This window comes from Pan troglodytes, chromosome 9 (assembly GCF_028858775.2).
Source record: "Pan troglodytes isolate AG18354 chromosome 9, NHGRI_mPanTro3-v2.0_pri, whole genome shotgun sequence".
Classification (NCBI taxonomy): domain Eukaryota; kingdom Metazoa; phylum Chordata; class Mammalia; order Primates; family Hominidae; genus Pan; species Pan troglodytes.
Genome location: NC_072407.2, coordinates 7,128,421 through 7,146,778, shown reverse-complemented (window position 1 = coordinate 7,146,778; position 18,358 = coordinate 7,128,421). Strand labels below are relative to the sequence as shown.

The 18,358-nt window shown below is 56.7% G+C and overlaps 1 protein-coding gene across 6 annotated transcripts; it reads left to right on the top strand.

Annotated features, from left to right (window-relative positions):
• The first annotated feature begins 2,275 nt into the window (after positions 1 to 2,275).
• CDKN1C (cyclin dependent kinase inhibitor 1C) lies at positions 2,276 to 4,860 on the top strand. Of its 6 annotated transcripts, none has more exons than XM_063783719.1 (4): positions 2,276 to 2,462; positions 2,630 to 3,408; positions 3,945 to 4,080; positions 4,168 to 4,860. In XM_063783719.1, exons 2-3 carry the CDS (start codon positions 2,640 to 2,642, stop codon positions 4,073 to 4,075), a joined length of 900 nt encoding a protein of 299 aa, XP_063639789.1. In that variant the 5' UTR covers positions 2,276 to 2,462; positions 2,630 to 2,639; the 3' UTR covers positions 4,076 to 4,080; positions 4,168 to 4,860. The 6 variants fall into 6 exon arrangements, with proteins under 6 accessions (XP_063639789.1, XP_024202676.3, XP_054517862.1 ...); XM_024346908.3 differs by having other exon boundaries at positions 2,280 to 2,462; positions 4,163 to 4,860; XM_054661887.2 differs by having other exon boundaries at positions 2,285 to 2,462; positions 2,630 to 2,894.
• The last annotated feature ends 13,498 nt before the right edge of the window (positions 4,861 to 18,358 follow it).

The following is an 18,358-nucleotide window of genomic DNA, read 5'->3' as shown; positions in this document are numbered from 1 at the left end:
CAGATGTTTGCTTGCTTCTGGGCCCATTGGGCCTCCTCTCAGAGCCTGGAACTCCCAGCCCCCAGCTCCTGGGGTGCCTTCCTCCAGGTGTGTCCCTGGCTTGGGCGGGGGGGACACAGCCCCGCTCCTGGGACGTGCAGGTTTAAAAAGCTATTGGGTACCATCTTTGATCGAATTCAGAGTGACAGACTTAGAGCAGGTCACCTCTCAGCTTCTAACGAGGCCAAGACGGAGGAATCCCCATAGCACTGGGTTTGACTCTGTAATTAAGCTGGTAAAGTGGAAAAATAAAAGTGGGAAACCTAAGTGGAAACCAAACCAGAAAGCCAGGCAGCCCGGGAGTTCTGAGCCCTGCTTCCTTCCAGCTGTGCGGCCTCAGCGGCTGACGCGGTCTCTGCTGCTCTTCTATAACACAGGATGATGGCAGCTACACCCTCTGAGGGGTGTCACCAAGGCCAATGAGTCCTGATGGTTGGAGTGTGGGTATCCGGGGGCCTCTAGGTCACTACCCACTCTAGCCCTTTGCTCCTAGTCTCTGGGGAGGTGGCAGCATAGGGGCATGGAGCAGACTAGACTTTGCCTCTTTCTGCCCCCAGGCCAGTTGACATGAGCCCTGCTTGAGGGGTTCGCAGGGCCTGGGGAGCCTTCTTCAGCTTCTCTTTGTTTTCCTAAGATGAAAATTGTGACATCTGGGCTTGTTGCGGGAAATTTGTAAATTGTGCACAGAGAAGAATATGAAGTTGCACATAAATCGTGGCTTTTGGTTCCACCATCAAGAGCCAAGAATGGCCCTGGCCCCTCTCCTGGGTTAACGCCCTGTCCCATCCAGTTCACCCCCCTCACTTCAGATCTCGCTTCCCTGAGACCCAGAAGACTCGCCCTGCTCCCCCAGCTGCAGCTGCACACTGCCACAGCGTTCCATGGGGGTGGGGGTGTCTTGGGACTCAAAGGCAGGCTGGTTGGGGTTCAGGGGACCTCACCTTCCCTCCCTCCCAGATGTCTCTCTGCTGGCTCACAGGCTCACCTGAGATAGGGGCTTAGATCTCATTGGCTGCTGGACCCTCCAACAGGTGTCTGACAGTCCCCCTCCCGATCTGGGAGGCTCCTGGTTTGAGGAGGGGGCTCCCTGCCTCATGGTAGGTGGGCCAAAAGGGAGGCAGCAGGAAATAATGGTCTCTTTTGGTCTGGCCTGGCTGGGGTGAAGCACCGTGTGTGTGCGTGCGTGTGTGTGTGTGTGTGTGTGTGCGTGCGCGCACGACCAAGGTCTGTACCAGGAAGGGCTGCAGGCGGGGGAGGGGCATGGTCCTTCACAGCCCCTTCCCCTATGACCTCGGGCAGATCTTTCACTTTTACCCAGTACAACAGCTTCCAGCCAGCCTGGACAGGCAGATCCCGGGGCTGGAGTGGTCTGGCCCAAGGCTGAGAAGGGCTGGGACCCCCGACAGTGACATGATGGGCTCAGCCTCTGTTCCATCTACTGGGCAGGGTGGGCCTCCGCAGATAGCGGCTTCAGACTCCAGCTCCAGGGGGCTGGTGGGAGTCTCTCAAGGTGTCCCACACATGGTCCCTCGGGGAAAGAGTGGAGCTGACCCCTGTCCCCCCTCCCGACTCGAGGGCCTTAGGGCCAGCAGGTGTGTGAGGGCTCCAGGCGCGCGGAGCCCTCGAAGGGACACCAGCCCAGCAGCAGCAGGCCGCGCGGGGGCAGCCGAAGACCCCATCCGGCGCAGGCCAGGGCCGAGCTGGCAGCGGCGGGTCCAAGCCTCGTCAGCTGGCGCAGGAGGCCCACGGGCGAGCGCGGGACGGAGCTGGGCGCCGGGGTCCGGACCGGGCCGGGGTCGAGTTGGGCCTGGCCGGACACCGGACCCGCCAGGAGCCGGCCCCTGCCGCGCTGGGCTGAGGCCCCCGCCTGCAGACAAAGGAGCCGGCGGGGGGCGGGAGCCGGGGGGGTGGGGGAGTGTTGCAGGGGGGATGGGGCGAGGGGGCGGGGCGTCGCGGTGTCACGTTACCGCCCGCAGCGCCCTTTAACTCCCGCCCCCGCCCCGCTCACCGCCCCCTTCCCCTGCTACAGCGCGCTCGCCCCGCGGCCGCCAATCAGCCGCGCGCCCCGGCCGCGCGCCCCGCCCCGCCCCCGGTGGGTGTGCGCGCGGCCAATGGGCGGTGCGCGGGGGCCGGGCCGCGGCGGGGCGGGGCAGCGGGGCGGCCGCCAATCGCCGTGGTGTTGTTGAAACTGAAAATACTACATTATGCTAATCGCGGCCGGGCCCGCGCGCACGGGGGTGGGGCCCGCGCGTATAAAGGGGGCGCAGGCGGGCTGGGCGTTCCACAGGCCAAGTGCGCTGTGCTCGAGGGGTGCCGGCCAGGCCCGAGCGAGCGAGCTAGCCAGCAGGCATCGAGGGGGCGCGGCTGCCGTCCGGACGAGACAGGCGAACCCGACGCAGAAGAGTCCACCACCGGACAGCCAGGTAGCCGCCGCGTCCCTCGCACACGCAGAGTCGGGCGGCGCGGGGTCTCCCTTGCGCCCGGCCTCCGCCCTCTCCTCCTCTCCTTTCCCCTTCTTCTCGCTGTCCTCTCCTCTCTCGCTGCCCGCGTTTGCGCAGCCCCGGGCCATGTCCGACGCGTCCCTCCGCAGCACATCCACGATGGAGCGTCTTGTCGCCCGTGGGACCTTCCCAGTACTTGTGCGCACCAGCGCCTGCCGCAGCCTCTTCGGGCCGGTGGACCACGAGGAGCTGAGCCGCGAGCTGCAGGCCCGCCTGGCCGAGCTGAACGCCGAGGACCAGAACCGCTGGGATTACGACTTCCAGCAGGACATGCCGCTGCGGGGCCCTGGACGCCTGCAGTGGACCGAAGTGGACAGCGACTCGGTGCCCGCGTTCTACCGCGAGACGGTGCAGGTGGGGCGCTGCCGCCTGCTGCTGGCGCCGCGGCCCGTCGCGGTCGCGGTGGCTGTCAGCCCGCCCCTCGAGCCGGCCGCTGAGTCCCTCGACGGCCTCGAGGAGGCGCCGGAGCAGCTGCCTAGTGTCCCGGTCCCGGCCCCGGCGTCCACCCCGCCCCCAGCCCCGGTCCTGGCTCCAGCCCCGGCCCCGGCTCTGGCTCCGGTCGCGGCTCCGGTCGCGGTCGCGGTCCTGGCCCCGGCCCCGGCCCCGGCTCCGGCTCCGGCCCCGGCTCCAGTCGCGGCCCCGGCCCCAGCCCCGGCCCCGGCCCCGGCCCCGGCCCCCGCCCCGGCCCCGGCCCCGGACGCGGCGCCTCAAGAGAGCGCCGAGCAGGGCGCGAACCAGGGGCAGCGCGGCCAGGAGCCTCTCGCTGACCAGCTGCACTCGGGGATTTCGGGACGTCCCGCGGCCGGCACCGCGGCCGCCAGCGCCAACGGCGCGGCGATCAAGAAGCTGTCCGGGCCTCTGATCTCCGGTGAGCCCCGCACGGCCCCGCCCCGGCCCGGCCCGGCCCCGCTTTGTCCGGCCGGCCGGTTCCCCCAGCCCTCGGGGGCCTCGCTGGGTTCCCGCCTCCTCCCGTGGCATTAAAGGGCCCGCAGCGCTCAGGGCGCGGCTGCGCCCTTACCCCCCCTCCCCGCCCCGTTGTTGTGCCCTCCAGCGGCTTTGCGCGGGCGGGGTGGGAGGCTGAATCCCGGCCGCGACCCCCCGGGAGCGCAGTTTTCGCCCCCGGCCGCGGGAGCCCCTCCCCGGGCGCGGCCGGGCGCCGTGAGCACGGCGTGGAGGGGGTTAAGCGCGGCGGCGGCCCCGGGGGGCTTGGCCGCGGGACAAGGGGAAATGCTTACACAGCACATTGCGCGGCGACGTAAACAAAGCTGACCCGCCGCGGACCTCGGCGCGGGCGGGGACGGCGCCCCCACCCCGGCCGGCCCGCGCCCCGCGCCCTCTCCCGGCCCCCTCTCGGGTCTCCGGGCCGGCCCCGCCCTGACCGGCCGCGCGCACTGTCGCCCGCAGATTTCTTCGCCAAGCGCAAGAGATCAGCGCCTGAGAAGTCGTCGGGCGATGTCCCCGCGCCGTGTCCCTCTCCAAGCGCCGCCCCTGGCGTGGGCTCGGTGGAGCAGACCCCGCGCAAGAGGCTGCGGTGAGCCAAGTGAGTACAGCGCACCTGGGGGGCGCGGAGGGCCGACCCGCCGGGTCCCCGCCGGCTTTGCTGACCGCCCCTCTCCTCGCAGTTTAGAGCCCAAAGAGCCCCGAGGGAACCTGCCGGGGCAGCGGACGTTGGAAGGGCGCTGGGCCTCGGCTGGGACCGTTCATGTAGCAGCAACCGGCGGCGGCTGCCGCAGAGCAGCGTTCGGTTTTGTTTTTAAATTTTGAAAACTGTGCAATGTATTAATAACGTCTTTTTATATCTAAATGTATTCTGCACGAGAAGGTACACTGGTCCCAAGGTGTAAAGCTTTAAGAGTCATTTATATAAAATGTTTAATCTCTGCTGAAACTCAGTGCAAAAAAAAGAAAAAAGAAAAAAAAAAGGAAAAAATAAAAAAACCATGTATATTTGTACAAAAAGTTTTTAAAGTTATACTAACTTATATTTTCTATTTATGTCCAGGCGTGGACCGCTCTGCCACGCACTAGCTCGGTTATTGGTTATGCCAAAGGCACTCTCCATCTCCCACATCTGGTTATTGACAAGTGTAACTTTATTTTCATTGCGGACTCTGGGGAAGGGGGTCACTCACAAGCTGTAGCTGCCATACATGCCCATCTAGCTTGCAGTCTCTTCGCGCTTTCGCTGTCTCTCTTATTATGACTGTGTTTATCTGAAACTTGAAGACAAGTCTGTTAAAATGGTTCCTGAGCCGTCTGTACCACTGCCCCGGCCCCTCGTCCGCCGGGTTCTAAATAAAGAGGCCGAAAAATGCTGCAACTCCAGTCTGTTTGTGCTTGTGCCTGCCTCCAGCTCCCTTCTCCTGCACCCCCAAAAGCTGGAGAGCTGGAACGCAGGAGAGAGCAGCCCAAAGTGGGCATCCCCAGTCCATCCAAAAGGGGAAGCCTCTCTCCTGGCTGGGCCTGGCCCACACCCACCTGCTCCAGTCCCCTTATCTCAGGAGGGGCGGCCGGCCTGCACTGCACCCTGCATTTATCACCTCTCACCTGCGGGGCTGCAGAAAGACAAGCCTGGACTTCATGTAGCCTCAGGAGGCAGGGAGCCAGCCCCTGACTTGCTGCCCAGACCCAGGCTTGTTTCAAGGAAACCACCCGCAACCCCTCTGCTGATGGGCTCAAGCCCCTGCTAGTTTGAGGATGCGCTGAGGTGGAGGGTGTGGAGCAGGGCTCCACCAAGACACATCCAGTCCTCCAGACTTCTTCAGGCCTTGCACCAGGGTCTCCCTAGGTCTTGCCACAAGACACTCAAAGTGTTCAAGGTCTAGTCACACCTGCAGTGGAGGAGGGGCAGCCTCGAAGCCTCTGAGGGGAGACAGAAATGGGAGCACAAGGGGGAGGTGCCCTGGAATCAGGAGGACATGGGGAGGGGTGGCTTCTGATAACCAGGCTTTGGTGGAAGAAGTCGAGGCTGAGTGCACCCCCACTGTCCGCCCTACCAGCCCCAAGTTTCAAAGCGCTCCCTCTTAGTAAAAGAGACGTTTATTATTTTTTTAATAGCTGACCTATAAACCTCTGAAAATTATGGCTTACAATGGAAAGGGTGATGTAAAATAGCAAAAACAGAACGGCTAGCAGTATTTTTGCTGGTGCCTTGGGCTGGGAGAAGAAAAGAACTGCTGGACCCTTACGGGGCCCTACGTGACAGTTGCTGAGTTCCTCCTCCCACCTCCACCGGGGTCAGGGACAAAGGGGGGCTCAACTTGAGATGGTCGAGATGTATTTAGACATATAATTAACTGAGCTCCCCCCAGCTGCCTGGAAGGGCTGGGCGGGGAGGGTGATGGGCCTGGCCTCGAGGCCCAGCTGGGGCCAGACTCCGGGAAATGCCCCCGGGACCTGAGAGTGGCAGGTCCCACTGCTTCGGCTCAGCAACAGGGACCCTCAGCTGACGGTAATGAGGGACCAGACCCATGTAGACCTGGCTTCGGCCTTCAAACCTCTCCCACAGGGGAGAAAGCTCCACATTCACCTGTGTGAGCAGGACAAAGCCTTTTCCCTTCTGAGATAAAGGAGGGTGGCAGTGCCTTCTGCCTTGGGCTGGGAGGAGGCTGGACCGGGTACCTGGCAGGCAGTTAGTGGGTGCACAGCGTAACCTGAGTTAACTGTTTGTGGTGACCGATCTGCTGGGTTGGGGCCTCATCATCCACAGCTGCATCTGCTGCCAGGCCTCCTGCTGCAGCTGGGGCCGGCGGGGCTCCTACCTTGCTTAGCTTCTTGCAGTCCTGGCCCTTGGGCACAGGACATGTGGTTGCCCAGCACCCTCTTGTCACTCAAGGGTAGCTTTCTCAAAAGCAGTGTGAGGCCTTTGTGGGGACGTGAAGGTGAGGCCCAGTGCCATTTCTCAGGAGGAGTTTCTCCCCAGGGCAGGAGCTGGCTGCAGGGACGCACAGGCCACCAGCCTCCATGGGCTGCTAGTCACACGTGGGACTCTGGGCACATGTGACCCAGGCAAGCTAGCCTTTCCTTCTGGGGGGCCTCGGTTTCCCCATCTGGGCTGAGAAACGTCCAGGGTTTTTTCCAGCACTGTGTTCTGTGATTCTCACGTGGGGACAGCCATGGAAATAATACCTGATGGCACTGTTTGCAAAGCTCTCTTCTCACCCGTGCTGTTGGGAAAGAGCAGATAGGAGCGTGCGTCCTGGCCCCCAGGCCTCATCCAAGCTGAAAACACAGGCACCGGCTGGCAGCCAGCGCACTCATGGGTCTGCCGTGTGGGAGTCACGCTCCAGCTCCACTGGGGATCCACAACCATCATATGAGCGATGACACCAGGACCGCCAGGCACACAGCAATGGCTTTTCTCTGTGCCAGGCATATGCTAAGCAGGATCAGCGTCAACCAGGTCCCACTGTTTTCCTTGTTTGAAGAGGAAACTGAGGCATGGAGTAATCCACCTGAGGTCACACTCCTGACCTTGGCAGGGCAGAGGGATGTTGGGCTGGGGTGCTCTGGGGCCGGGCCTGGAAACCATGGCACTATCCTGTCCCCTGGACTGGGCTGGGAAGACAGGCAGTTGCTCCGTTAACCTACAGACAGTCCAGATGAAAGTGATGAGGGAGAAGGGTGAATGTGTCGGAGCCAGGGGGGCAGGGGAGGCTGCTGGTGCCAGGGGGCCTTGGTGGGCCTGGCCTGCTGGTGTGTGTGAGGCCGGCACATGGGCGTACATGTGGTTCAGTGTAAGGGTGTCTTTTGGGTGTGCCTGCTGGGCCTCCCCCTTCCCTGCCCTGTCCTACTGGTCTCCTGTACCTCCCCGGGCCTGATGGACTGGTGCCAAAGGTTGGATTTTGTCAGCCAGCAGTGGGGAGCCCCGGAGGGACTGAAGCAGGGAGTAGTAGAAGCATCTCAGCTGCTGGGTGAGGAAGGAGGAGCGCCAGCAAGAGGGAAGGGGGTGAGGGGACCAGAAGGACACTGTGGCCATCCAGGCAGAGGGCAGAGGCACTGGGTTGGGTGGACACTCCAAGAGGCTCCAGCATGCCAGCCCCTGTTCCAGGCACCAGAGACTTAGCAATGAATAGAGAGACAGCAGTCCCTGCTGCAGGCGCTTTCTCCACTGGTGACATCAGAAAACCCCTCCAGTGGGCTGTGGTGCATACAAAGGTGGTTAGTGTGGGGGGGTGGGACAGAGCTGAGCCGAGCACCAGCCTAGCCTTTAAAACAGGAGGGGCTAGGAAGCCCCTCCTCCAGCTCCCAGCAGGTGACATAGCAGGTAATGGTGTCTGAAGAGCACTGTTTTATTGTTAGTTATTTTTTGGTTCAATATTATTAACTGAAGTCCATAGGTTACAGGAGGGTCCGTTCTCAGTGCCGTACATTCTATGGGTTTGGACAAATGCTTACAGTCCTGTGTCCACCATTACAGTATCATACAAGGTAGTTTCACTGCCCTAAAAATCCTCTGTGCCCCACCTATTCATCCCTCCCTCCTCCCTAACTCCTGCAACCACTGATCCTTTTACTGTCTTTGTAGTTTTGCCTTTTCTATAATGTCATAGATTTGAACTCATACAGCATCAGCCTTTTCAGATCGGCTTCTTTGACTTAATAATACTTAAGGTTCTTTCATGTCTTTCCATGACTTGAGCTCATTTCTTTTTAGCACTGAATAATATTCCGCTGACCGGAGGCACCACAGTTTGTTTGCCCACTCACCTCCTGAAGGCTTCCGGGTTTGGGCAATTATGAATAAAGCTGCTATCAACATCCACGTGCAAGTTTTTGTGTGGATGCAAGTTTTCGACTCATCTGGGCAAATACCAAGGGGTACAATTGCTGGATGGTGTGTGGCGGATCATATGTGAAGGGTACATTTAGTTTTGTAAGGAGCCACCAAACCATCTTCCAAAGTGGCTGCACCATTTGTGTTCCCACCGCAGCTCCTGTTAAAGCCCAGCGTGGAGAGTTCCTGTTTCTCATCTGTGTACCACACCCACCACCAATTTCAGATGAATTAAAAAACAGAAACCCTACTACAATGTGGACACGACAAGGACAAGGCATAATTCCAAACGAACACTGATGACCGTGGCTTGATCTCAGGGCCCCGGCTGGTTCGGCCTGGCTCAGGATGAAGAGCCTGGGCCCTTGGCCGTTCTTCATCCAGCTGGCCCTGTAATGAATTGCATGTTGTCCAAATATCTGCCTCCCCAAATGCAGGAAGATTCTGCATTTCCCGCACGTCAATATCAGACGTGGCCGTCTAACTTGCTCTGGGCAGTGAAACGTGACCCACTTGGCATGTACCATTGCCGAATGGAGCCCGTCAAAGCCAGCATCCTGCCGTTTCATCCCTCTGCTGTGAGACAAATGAGACCTCAGACAGGGGCCACCCCTTCCAAAAGAGAAAATGGAGTACAACCCCAGCCCTCCAGTGAAGGGACTGTCGTGGTGAGTGAGAGATCCTCCATGCTTGATGTACGCTGCCAAGAGCTTTGGGCCTGTTTGTTATGCAGCGTAAGGTAAGCTGACAGAGACAGGTTCCTTGAAGACCCAACTCACTGTTAGAGGTTTATGGGAATGACAGCAAGGGCCTGGTGGTATTTCGAGTTGTTCTGGTTACTTGGACACATGTCCAGAAATGATGCAGAGACTCATCCCTGCAAGCTGTGTTCAGTGTCCTGCTGGTGTTGGTCTAGCTTGTCACATTTGCAGGCTGGAGGTCAGGTGTTTCCAGCTGGTAGTGACGGGTCCTGAGTTCCCTCTTGGTTACCATCTATCCTGCTATAGTGTAGTTTTATGTGTGTGCCTTAACAAGTGTCTAGTAAGTCATCTTTTTTTTCTTTGATGAAGGAATAAAATGATTGTGATTTGGGGAAGGGTCAAAGTCTCAGAGATGGAGCTGGCTGCCCACACTCTAGCATCCTTAAGAAATCCTGGCTGGGTGCGGACGCTCATGCCTGTAATCAAAGCACTTTGGGAGGCTGAGGTGGGAGGATCACTTGAGCCCAGGAGTTTGAGACCAGCTTGGGGCAATATAGCAAGACTCCATCTGTACAAAAATTTTAAAAATTAGCCAGGTTTGGTGGTGTGTGTGCACCTGTGGTCCCAGCTACTTGGGGGGCTGAGATGGGAGGATCACTTGAGCTCGGGAAGCGGAGATTGCAGTGAGCCATGATCAATTGTGCCACTGTACTCCAGCCTGGGCGGCAGTGTGAGCGAGACCCTGTCTCAAAAAAAAAAAAAAAAAAAAAAGGTGGCTGGGTGAGGTGGCTCATTCCTGTACTCCCAGCACTTTGGGAGGCTGAGGCAGTCAGATCACGAGGTCAAGAGATCAAGACCATCCTGGCTAACACGGTGAAACCCCGTCTCTAATAAAAATACAAAAAATTAGCCAGACATGGTGGTACGTGCCTGTAATCCCAGCTACTTGGGAGGCTAAGGCAGGAGAATCGCTTGAACCCGGGAGGCAGAGGTTGCAGTGAGCCAAGATGGCACCACTGCACTCCAGCCTGGGCGACGGAGCAAGACTCCGTCTCAAAAAAAAAAAAAAAATCGCAATTGCTTATTCTGAAAATTAAAAATTGTGTTATTTAAGCCTTGAAGTGGTTGTTTCAGGGGCAGCTGAGATATTGATTATATCACCAAGCTCTGCTCCATGGGCAAGCCCCTTGGGATAAAAAATGAAAATGGCCTCTGATGACCTAGTGGCGCCAGGAAGAAAACGCTCTGATCTTAGCTGTTACTTGAAAGCCCTCAGGGGCAGGACTTTCTTGGCAGGGCTTGCCTGCTCCAGTGTCAGACAGCTGTGTGTACTCACCATTCCCTTCTGCCCCAAATCACAGCCACTACTCTGCTGTTCAACACTGAGGCATAAAGTCGGGTGTGGACAGGCAGCCAGTACCTCCTCTTCTGTTAGCATGATTACACCTGTTCTCATGATCTCCTGCCAAGTAAACAACTATCCCAACACTTTGTGGTTTAAAACAGTGGTTTTAGCCGGGTGCGGTGGCTCACGCCTGTAATCCTAGCACTTTGGGAGGCTGAGGCGGGAGGATTACAAAGTCAGGAAATTGAAACCATCCTGACTAACGTGGTGAAACCCCGTCTCTACCAAAAAAAATACAAAAAATCAGCCAGGCGTGGTGGTGGGCGCCTGTAGTCCCAGCTACTCGGGAGGCTGAGGCTGAGAATGGCCTGAACCCAGGAGGCCGGAGCTTGCAGTGAGCCGAGATTGCACCACTGCACTCCAGCCTGGGCGACAGAGCAAGACTCCACCTCAAAAAAACAAAAAAACAAACAAAAAAACCCAGTGGTTTTATTTATACCTATGATTCTATCAGAAATTTGGGAACAGTTGGCAGAATAGCTTGGCTCTGTGTTATGGGGTGTCAGCTAGAGTAGTTTGATTGGGGTTGAGGAATCAACTTCCAAGATGGCCCACTCCCATGCCTGGCAAAGCCCTGGGAGCTGCTGCCTGTGGCTCCCTTCGCAGGCCTGCTTGGGCTTCCTCATGGCATGGCAGCTGGGTTTCAAGAGCAGGTGTTCCAGGAGGCCTAGGAGCGGCTCTAGAGACCTGGCCTTGGAAGCTATGCAGCATCATGTCTGCCTCATTTGATTGATCAAGCAAGCTACTGACACCATCCCAGATTCATGGCAGGGGGATCCTTTCTGCTTGAGTGGCAAAGGGTTTGCAGCCATCTTTGCCCCAATACCCTTCTTACAGAACCCAACCCTGGTGATTGATTGATAGCCAGCATGTTTTGGGGGGTTTACTTCAGGACCCACAAGCAATTGTTACCTGAATTCAAAACAGCCTATAATCCCAGCACTTTGGGAGGCCAAGGTGTGAGGATCACTTGAGCTCAGAAGTTTGAGACCAGCCTAGGCAATATAATGAGACCCTGTCACTACAAAAAATATAAAAATTATCTGGGCGTGGTGGCGTGTACCTGTGGTCCCAGCTACTTGGGGCTGAGATGGGAGGATTGCTTGAGCCTGGGAAGTCAAGTCTGCAGTGAGTCGTGATGACACCACTGCATTCCAGCCTGGGCAGCAGAGCAAGACTCTGTCTCAATAAATAAGTAAATTCAAAACAAAAACAATTTTTTTCCTCTAGCATGGATTTTCAGTAATTAACAGAATTAAAAAAAAATCATCAAACACTTCTTGTGTTTGACCTGACCAAGTGCCAGGAGTGGCTTCCTGTCTAGCAAATTAGAAAGATGCAGGCCTAGTTGAGAGGCACACTTCTATGAGTTCATGTCAGCAAGGACCCCTGAGTAAGGGCTGCAAGGCCACTGTGATGATGTCACAAAAACTCTTGATCAGGGTATCTGCCCACAGCCTTTCTGCCTTCTTTTATTATATGTGCGTGTACATAACATGTATGTGTCTATATGTTATAGACATACACACGTACACATAATGTGTATGTATACACACAACACATGTATGTATGTGTGCATATATTGTCTATATGTACATAATTTATCTCTTTTTGTTAACTTTGTATTTGGTTTTACATTTTCTCAGCAATATGTAACAGTATCACTTCTACTTCCTTACAAAACATTCTTATGGAAATTTGCAAACATACACAAAAGCAATAGAATAGTACATCACCAGCCAGTTTCAACCATCATTAACATTTTTCCAATCTTGTCAATCTGTTTCCCACCTCCACTTTTACTTTTTTTTCCTTTCTGCAGTTTCATAAAGCAGATCCCTGGCTGAGCACAGTGGGTGATGCCTGTAATCCCAGCACTTTGGGAGACTGAGGTAGAAGGACTGCTTGAGCCCAGGAGTTGGAGATCAGCCTGGGCAACATAGCGAGACCCTGTCTCTATTGAAAAAAACCAACAACAAAAAAAGCAGATCCCAGACACTGCATTCCCCCAACTGCAAATTCTTCCTCCGTGCAACTCACGCAAGTTTCATTCTTACAAATGCAATGTGGACAGGAAGATACAGCGTGGGTTCTTTCCCATCTTCAGTGTGGTGCACATCAGCTTTGCCCTGGAAAGTGTCCCTTTCCACTCATTCTAGAACAACAATGCTAGCTCCCAGGGAAGGCCCTGGGCTTTGCTTGAAAATGACACAAAACCACTGCTGGCCTCATGCCACCATCTGGCCAAGTGTCTTAAGAGACCATGCACCTGGGACAAATCCAGGACATCCTGCGTCCAGTGTCACACTTGGTGGACGGTCCCTGCATGTAGGGGACATCCCACGTTCACCTTGAAATCCTGACGGGTCAATATTTGCTGCTTCGTGGATCCTCTTGTGAGCCACTGATCCATTTTTGGGAGCTGAAATAGTAATCCAAGTGGAAATGCCTCACACGCACACGATAATGCACAGACACTGGGAGCCAGGCCAGCTGGGGAGCCCTGCCCGTGGTCTTAGCCACGCGGACTTACATTTGGGAACGCTACAACCTTCACTCCTATGGTCTGCGTGAACAAAAACCACTTATCCCCGTTCCCTTTGACACTGTCATCTGCCTGTGGCTACCTTCGGCATGATCCAATCCTTTGGGGGTGCCCCTGGCCAACCACTGGGTGGTACTGGGGTCTGTGGGCAGGGGTTCAAGTCAGAGGGTGGTTGCCTGGTGGCCCACATGCAGGAAACACACAGGGAGTTTGCACGGGCCCAGCTCATCCTTAGGCGACTGGAGCCCAGCTTGGAGCAGGTGGGGTGTTGGTTTAGGGTCTGCACTGGTGCTGTCTTTCTGATTGTCTCCAATTTGGGACTTCCTCCGTCTTACTGGGGTCTGACTTCCCCTCACTGGTCCCTCTAAGGAGTGGGGCCTGTCTAGGGTGCAGAAGCCTCCCTGGGCCTCAATTTTCCCTCACTGAAAGGAGAACATAGGATCAGAGTCTCTGAGGGCCCATCTAGCTCGAATGTTCCTTGAGTGCTTGAACGAAGCTTGCCCATGGTTTGAGATTTGTCCCAGAACCCCTTTTGGTTCCTTTAGACCCTTCTGCTCTAGCTGGGTGCTGATTCCATCCCTGCAGCCTGGCCTACATGCAGGCCTGGAAGACCTTAATTGGTCTGTCTGTGTAGGAGGGAGCCCCGGTCCCCACCCCCCAGTGCTCTGGGGGCTATTCATTTTAATGGTCATATAGTCACATGGGTTTTTATCACACAACCCCAGCACTTCACTCTCAGTCCTGGGAAAAAGCACATGGTCTGGACAACAAGGCCTTACACCTGAGGGCTGTGGTGAAGCCGGAATTGCAGAGGGAGAAGTAAGGACACCTGAGACCTGGTGCTGGGTTTGACTATGTCCCCTCCAGAATTCGTGTCTGAAACTTACTGGCCAATGTGATAGTATTAATGTAAGTGGGAAGCTGGGCGCAGTAGCTCAAGCCTGTGATCTCAGCACTTTGGGAGGCTGAGGTGAGTGGATTGCTTGAGCCCAGGATTTTCAGACCAGCCTGGGCAACGCAGGGAGAACTTTTCTCTACAAAAAAAGAAATATTAGCCAGGTGTGGTGGTGCGTGCTAGTCAGGAGGCTGAGATGGGAGGATCACTCAAGCCTGGGAGGTGGAGGTTGCAGTGAGCCATGACCGTGCCACCGTACCACAGCCTGGTTGACAGAGCCAGAGAGCCAGATCCTGTCAAAAAAAAAAAAAAAAAAAAAAAAAAGGGCCGGGCACAGTGGCTCACGCCTGTAATCCTAGCACTTTGGGAGGTCGAAGTGGGCAGATCACCTGACGTCAGGAGTTTGAGACCAGCCTGGCCAACATGGTGAAACCCCATCTCTACTAAAAATACAAAAATTAACTGGGCATGGTGGTGGGCACCTGTTATCCTAGGTACTTGGAAGTCTGAGGCAGGGAGAACTGCTTGAACCCAGGAGGTGGAGGTTGCAGTGAGCTGAGATGGTACCACTGTATTCCAGCCTGGGCAACAGAGCAAGACTGGTCTCACAAAAAAAAAAAAAAAAAAAAAAAAAAAAAGAAAAGAAGAGAGAAAGAAATAGGGCCTTTAGGAGGTATTTAAGCCTGAGGGTTCCTCCCTCTGAGTGAGATTAAGGCCTTTATAAAAGAGGCTTCCCAAAGCGTTCGCTTCACTTACAACACAGTGCCATCTTGGAAGCAGAGAGCCCTCACTAGACCCTGATTGCACTGGCGCCTTGATCTTGGACTTCCCAGCCTCCAGAACTGTGAGAAATACATTTCTGTTATTTATAAATCACCCAGTCTCGTGGATCACCTGAGGTCAGGAGTTCAAGACCAGCCTGACCAACATGGAGAAACCCCGTCTCTACTAAAACTAGAAAATTAGCCAGGCGCAGTGGCTCACACCTGTAATCCCAGCACTTTGGGAAGCCAAGGTGGGTGGATTACCTGAGGTCAGGAGTTCGAGACCAGCCTGACAAACATGGAGAAACCTCATCTCTACTAAAAATACAAAATTAGCCGGGTGTGGTGGCACATGCCTGTAATCCCAGCTAATCAGGAGGCTGAGGCAGGAGAATCGCTTGAACCTGGGAGGCAGAGGTTGCAGTGAGCCAAGATCGTGCCATCACACTCCAATCTGGGCAGCAAGAGCAAAACCCCATCTCTAAATAAATAAATAAATAAATAAATAAATAAATAAATAAAAAATAGAAAATAAATCACCCAGTCTCAGGTATTTTGTTACAGTGGCACAAATGGACTGAGATACCTGGCATCCACCCTTGGAGGCTACCAGTAGGCCAAGGGCCAGCCAGGTGCCTCTGTGCAGGAGCCACGCTGCTCCCTGTTTCTCTTCCAGAGAGCACTGTATGGGGCTGACCCACCTCTGCAGCCAGGACAGACATGGCCTGGGTCCTGGTCCCTGTGGAGGAGCCTAGCTGCGGTTTTAAGGCAAAACTGGCCATGCGCGGTGGATCGTGCCTGTAATCCCAGTACTTTGGGTGGCTCAGGCGGGCAGATCACCTGAGGTCAGGAGTTCGAGACCAGCCTGGCCAACATGGCGAAACCCTGTCTCTACTAAAATTACAAAAAAAAAAAAAAAAAAAAAAAAAAAAATTAGCTGAGTGTGGTGGTGGGCGCCTGTAATCCCAGCTACTCGAGAGGGAGGCTGAGGCAGGAGAATCGCTTGAACCCGGGGGGCAGAGGTTGCAGTGAGCCCAGACCACACCATTGCACTCTGGCCTGGGCAACAAGGGCAAAACTCTGTCTCAAAAAAAAAGAAAAAAGATAAAACCAAGTTCTGTCTTGTCTGTTTTCTTATGCAAACCTCTCTCACAGCCACTGCCCTCTCTGCATTTCTTGGGTCCTAGCACCCGATTTGGAGACTGCTCTGAGACGTGCCCTTTGGTTCCTTTAAGCCCAGAGCTGTGTGCCTCAACTAGATGGGGCCACGGTGATGGTGGGGTGAGCAGGAAGGAAGATGGAAAAACAGACAAATTATGTCAAACAACTCATTTATTTTCTCTTGTTTTGCTTTCTTTCCAGTGGCTCACTTGAGGGGTTTTCTTTTTCAGTTTTCCATCTGCTTCTTTGGGGTCCCATGGAGTCAGGCTTCAGGAGAAGACCCCAGCCCCTGCTGCTCTGTTGGGCTCCTCCTGGCTCCTGTGTGCTCAAGGTGCTGGGGTCTCTCCCCAGCCTCCCGTCACACCTCTGCTGGGTTCACCCTCTCTGAGGTGGCAGAGTGAACAGGGCCGACCACTGAAAGGGGAGTAATCCCAGAAAAATGAAGGGAAGAATGCAGGTCTTTAGGAAGCCCCATAGAAGGATGGGCGCCCCCCTCAACCGTGAGGAGCCCTCCCTGTCCCATGGAGGGATGCCCCCCCGCCCCCCGTGAGGAGCCCTCTCCATGGAAACAGGGTTGAGGGCCTGACCTCCCCCTTGGAGCCCCAGAAAACAAAGTGGGGAGGGCAGGGGGAAACTGAGTTGGCGGCGGGGGCACACGGAGGACCAAATCCTCTCAAGCTGGCGTCTGGGCGGGGCATGAGGAGCAGACCAGCCACGCAGCCACGGCGGCCGGAGTCACTCGAGGTCAGAAATGCCCAAGCAGGAAATGAGATGCAACTTGTAACAGACATCAAAGGAAATGGAAAAACATTCTTCTAATATGTCAGGGAGGCTAGAGGAAGGCGGGGGGCGCTGGCCCTTTATTAGGGGACTGGGGAGGGGGCGATAAGAGATGGCACTGGAAGGCTAGAAATAATTAAAATCAAAGCACCAGACACCTGGGGGTGGGAGTGAGTGTCCTCCCTGCAGCCGGGAGACCTAAGGAGCATGCTCAGAGCCCTCCAGGAGTGCCTGGAGCAGCAGTGGCGGGCAAAGGCCTGGCCTCAGGCCCGCCTCTGTCTTAGCCAGCTCCTCCAGGCCCAGGGATGTGGTCCCCACAGGGTGCCTGCTGCAGGCAGCCAGCACAGGGCTGGTGTTGGCAGAGCCCTGGGAACTGAACACAAGCCTTTTCCTGGAAGAGAGTCCCAGTGGGATCCGGGTGCCAGCACGTGCTGGTCCCGAGGGCACAGCGTGGCCAAATGGTCTTGGGACTGAGTCCTGCTCCTTCCACACAGAGAGGCAGTGCCTAACCAAAGGTGCAGAGGGAAGAGGGCAGCCTCAGGGTCCTTGTCTGTAGCCAGGGGCCATTGCCTCCTTTTCTCTGCACAGGTCTGGGCCGGATCTCTGGTGCTCACCCGAGGCTGGCTGTTTAAAGCAGGACACTTCTCCTTGCCTCTTGCCTCTTGGGGAGCCTTTGATGGGCTGCACCCTGACGCGACCCCTTTCCAGGAGTCCAGGCGCACCCCTGGTGGTAGCATGGGGAGTTGGTGCTCGGCAGTGGGTCCTGACCACTTCCTGCCCATCTCAGCCACGGCTTCTCCCCTCTGAGGAGGGATTGCTTTCTCAGAAGGGCGAGCTGGTGCTGGGCATGCACGCAAGTGTCCAGAAAGTGGGAATCCAGGGCCCTGAGCCTGTGTCCCTGCCGACTCAGCCCAGGCTCTGAAAGGGAAGCAGATGGGAGTGGAGGGGACCCCGTGCCCGGGGCCTGGGACCAGGCCGGCTGGGTGTGGCTTCACCAGGATGCGCCGGGTTTCAGCCTCTGTTCTGGGGGCTGCATAAGTCAACTCGGGGCGAGTCCCAAACTGTGCTGGGCTTCGGTTTATCACAGTGGGGCTACCAGACACTAGGTTACAGCCCTGGGGTCGGGGGGCAGAGGTGGGTTGATTTTCCCAGGCCCTGGGGGAGCAAGGGAGAGCCTGCTGCTCCCCAACACAGCGATTTTCCAGGATCCGACGCTACAAACAGCAGCAACATCCTTGGTGGAAAAGTTCAAGAATCTGGTCCAAAGGCAGCCTGAGTGAGCCAGCCGGGGCCAGAACCAGGAGCCGCCCAGTGGAAGGGTAGGTGCTGGATGCCCTGCAGGAGGGACGGTGGTGCTGGGGCCTTGGCCACCGGCCGGGCAGCAGCCTGGAGCGCCGACTCCAGAGGGGAGGCTGGGCGCAGCTCCCGTCGGGGCGTGCGGGCAGCTGCGCCCAGGCGGGAGGGAGCGCGCGGCGGTGGCCCAGGCGGCCCTGCCCGACTGTCGGACCAAGCCTCCCCCTCCCGGCCGCGGCCGCGCTTCCCGCTAGCGGGTCCGCGGGGAGGGGCGGGAAGGCAGCTGGACGCGGCGGCGATTTATGGGCCTTTCAGGCAAGCAGGTGCCTCCTCGGGCCGCCCATTGTCTCGCCGGCCTCACAATGGGGCTGCTGCAGCCGCAGAGCCGGCCCCGCCGCTGCTCGCGGCCTGCACGGGCACGACGGCCCCTGGACGACAGGAGAGCCTGCGGTCGGCGCATCCGTCCGCGCGTCCGTCGGTGCATCGGTCCTGCTGCCC

Excerpts from the sequence above, each read along its gene's own strand:
- CDKN1C (XM_024346906.3), top strand. The coding sequence starts at position 2,607 with ATGTCCGACGCGTCCCTCCGCAGCACATCCACGATGGAGCGTCTTGTC. Across the intron at positions 3,409-3,944 it reads GTCCGGGCCTCTGATCTCCG|ATTTCTTCGCCAAGCGCAAG; the intron begins GTGAGCCCCGCA and ends TGTCGCCCGCAG.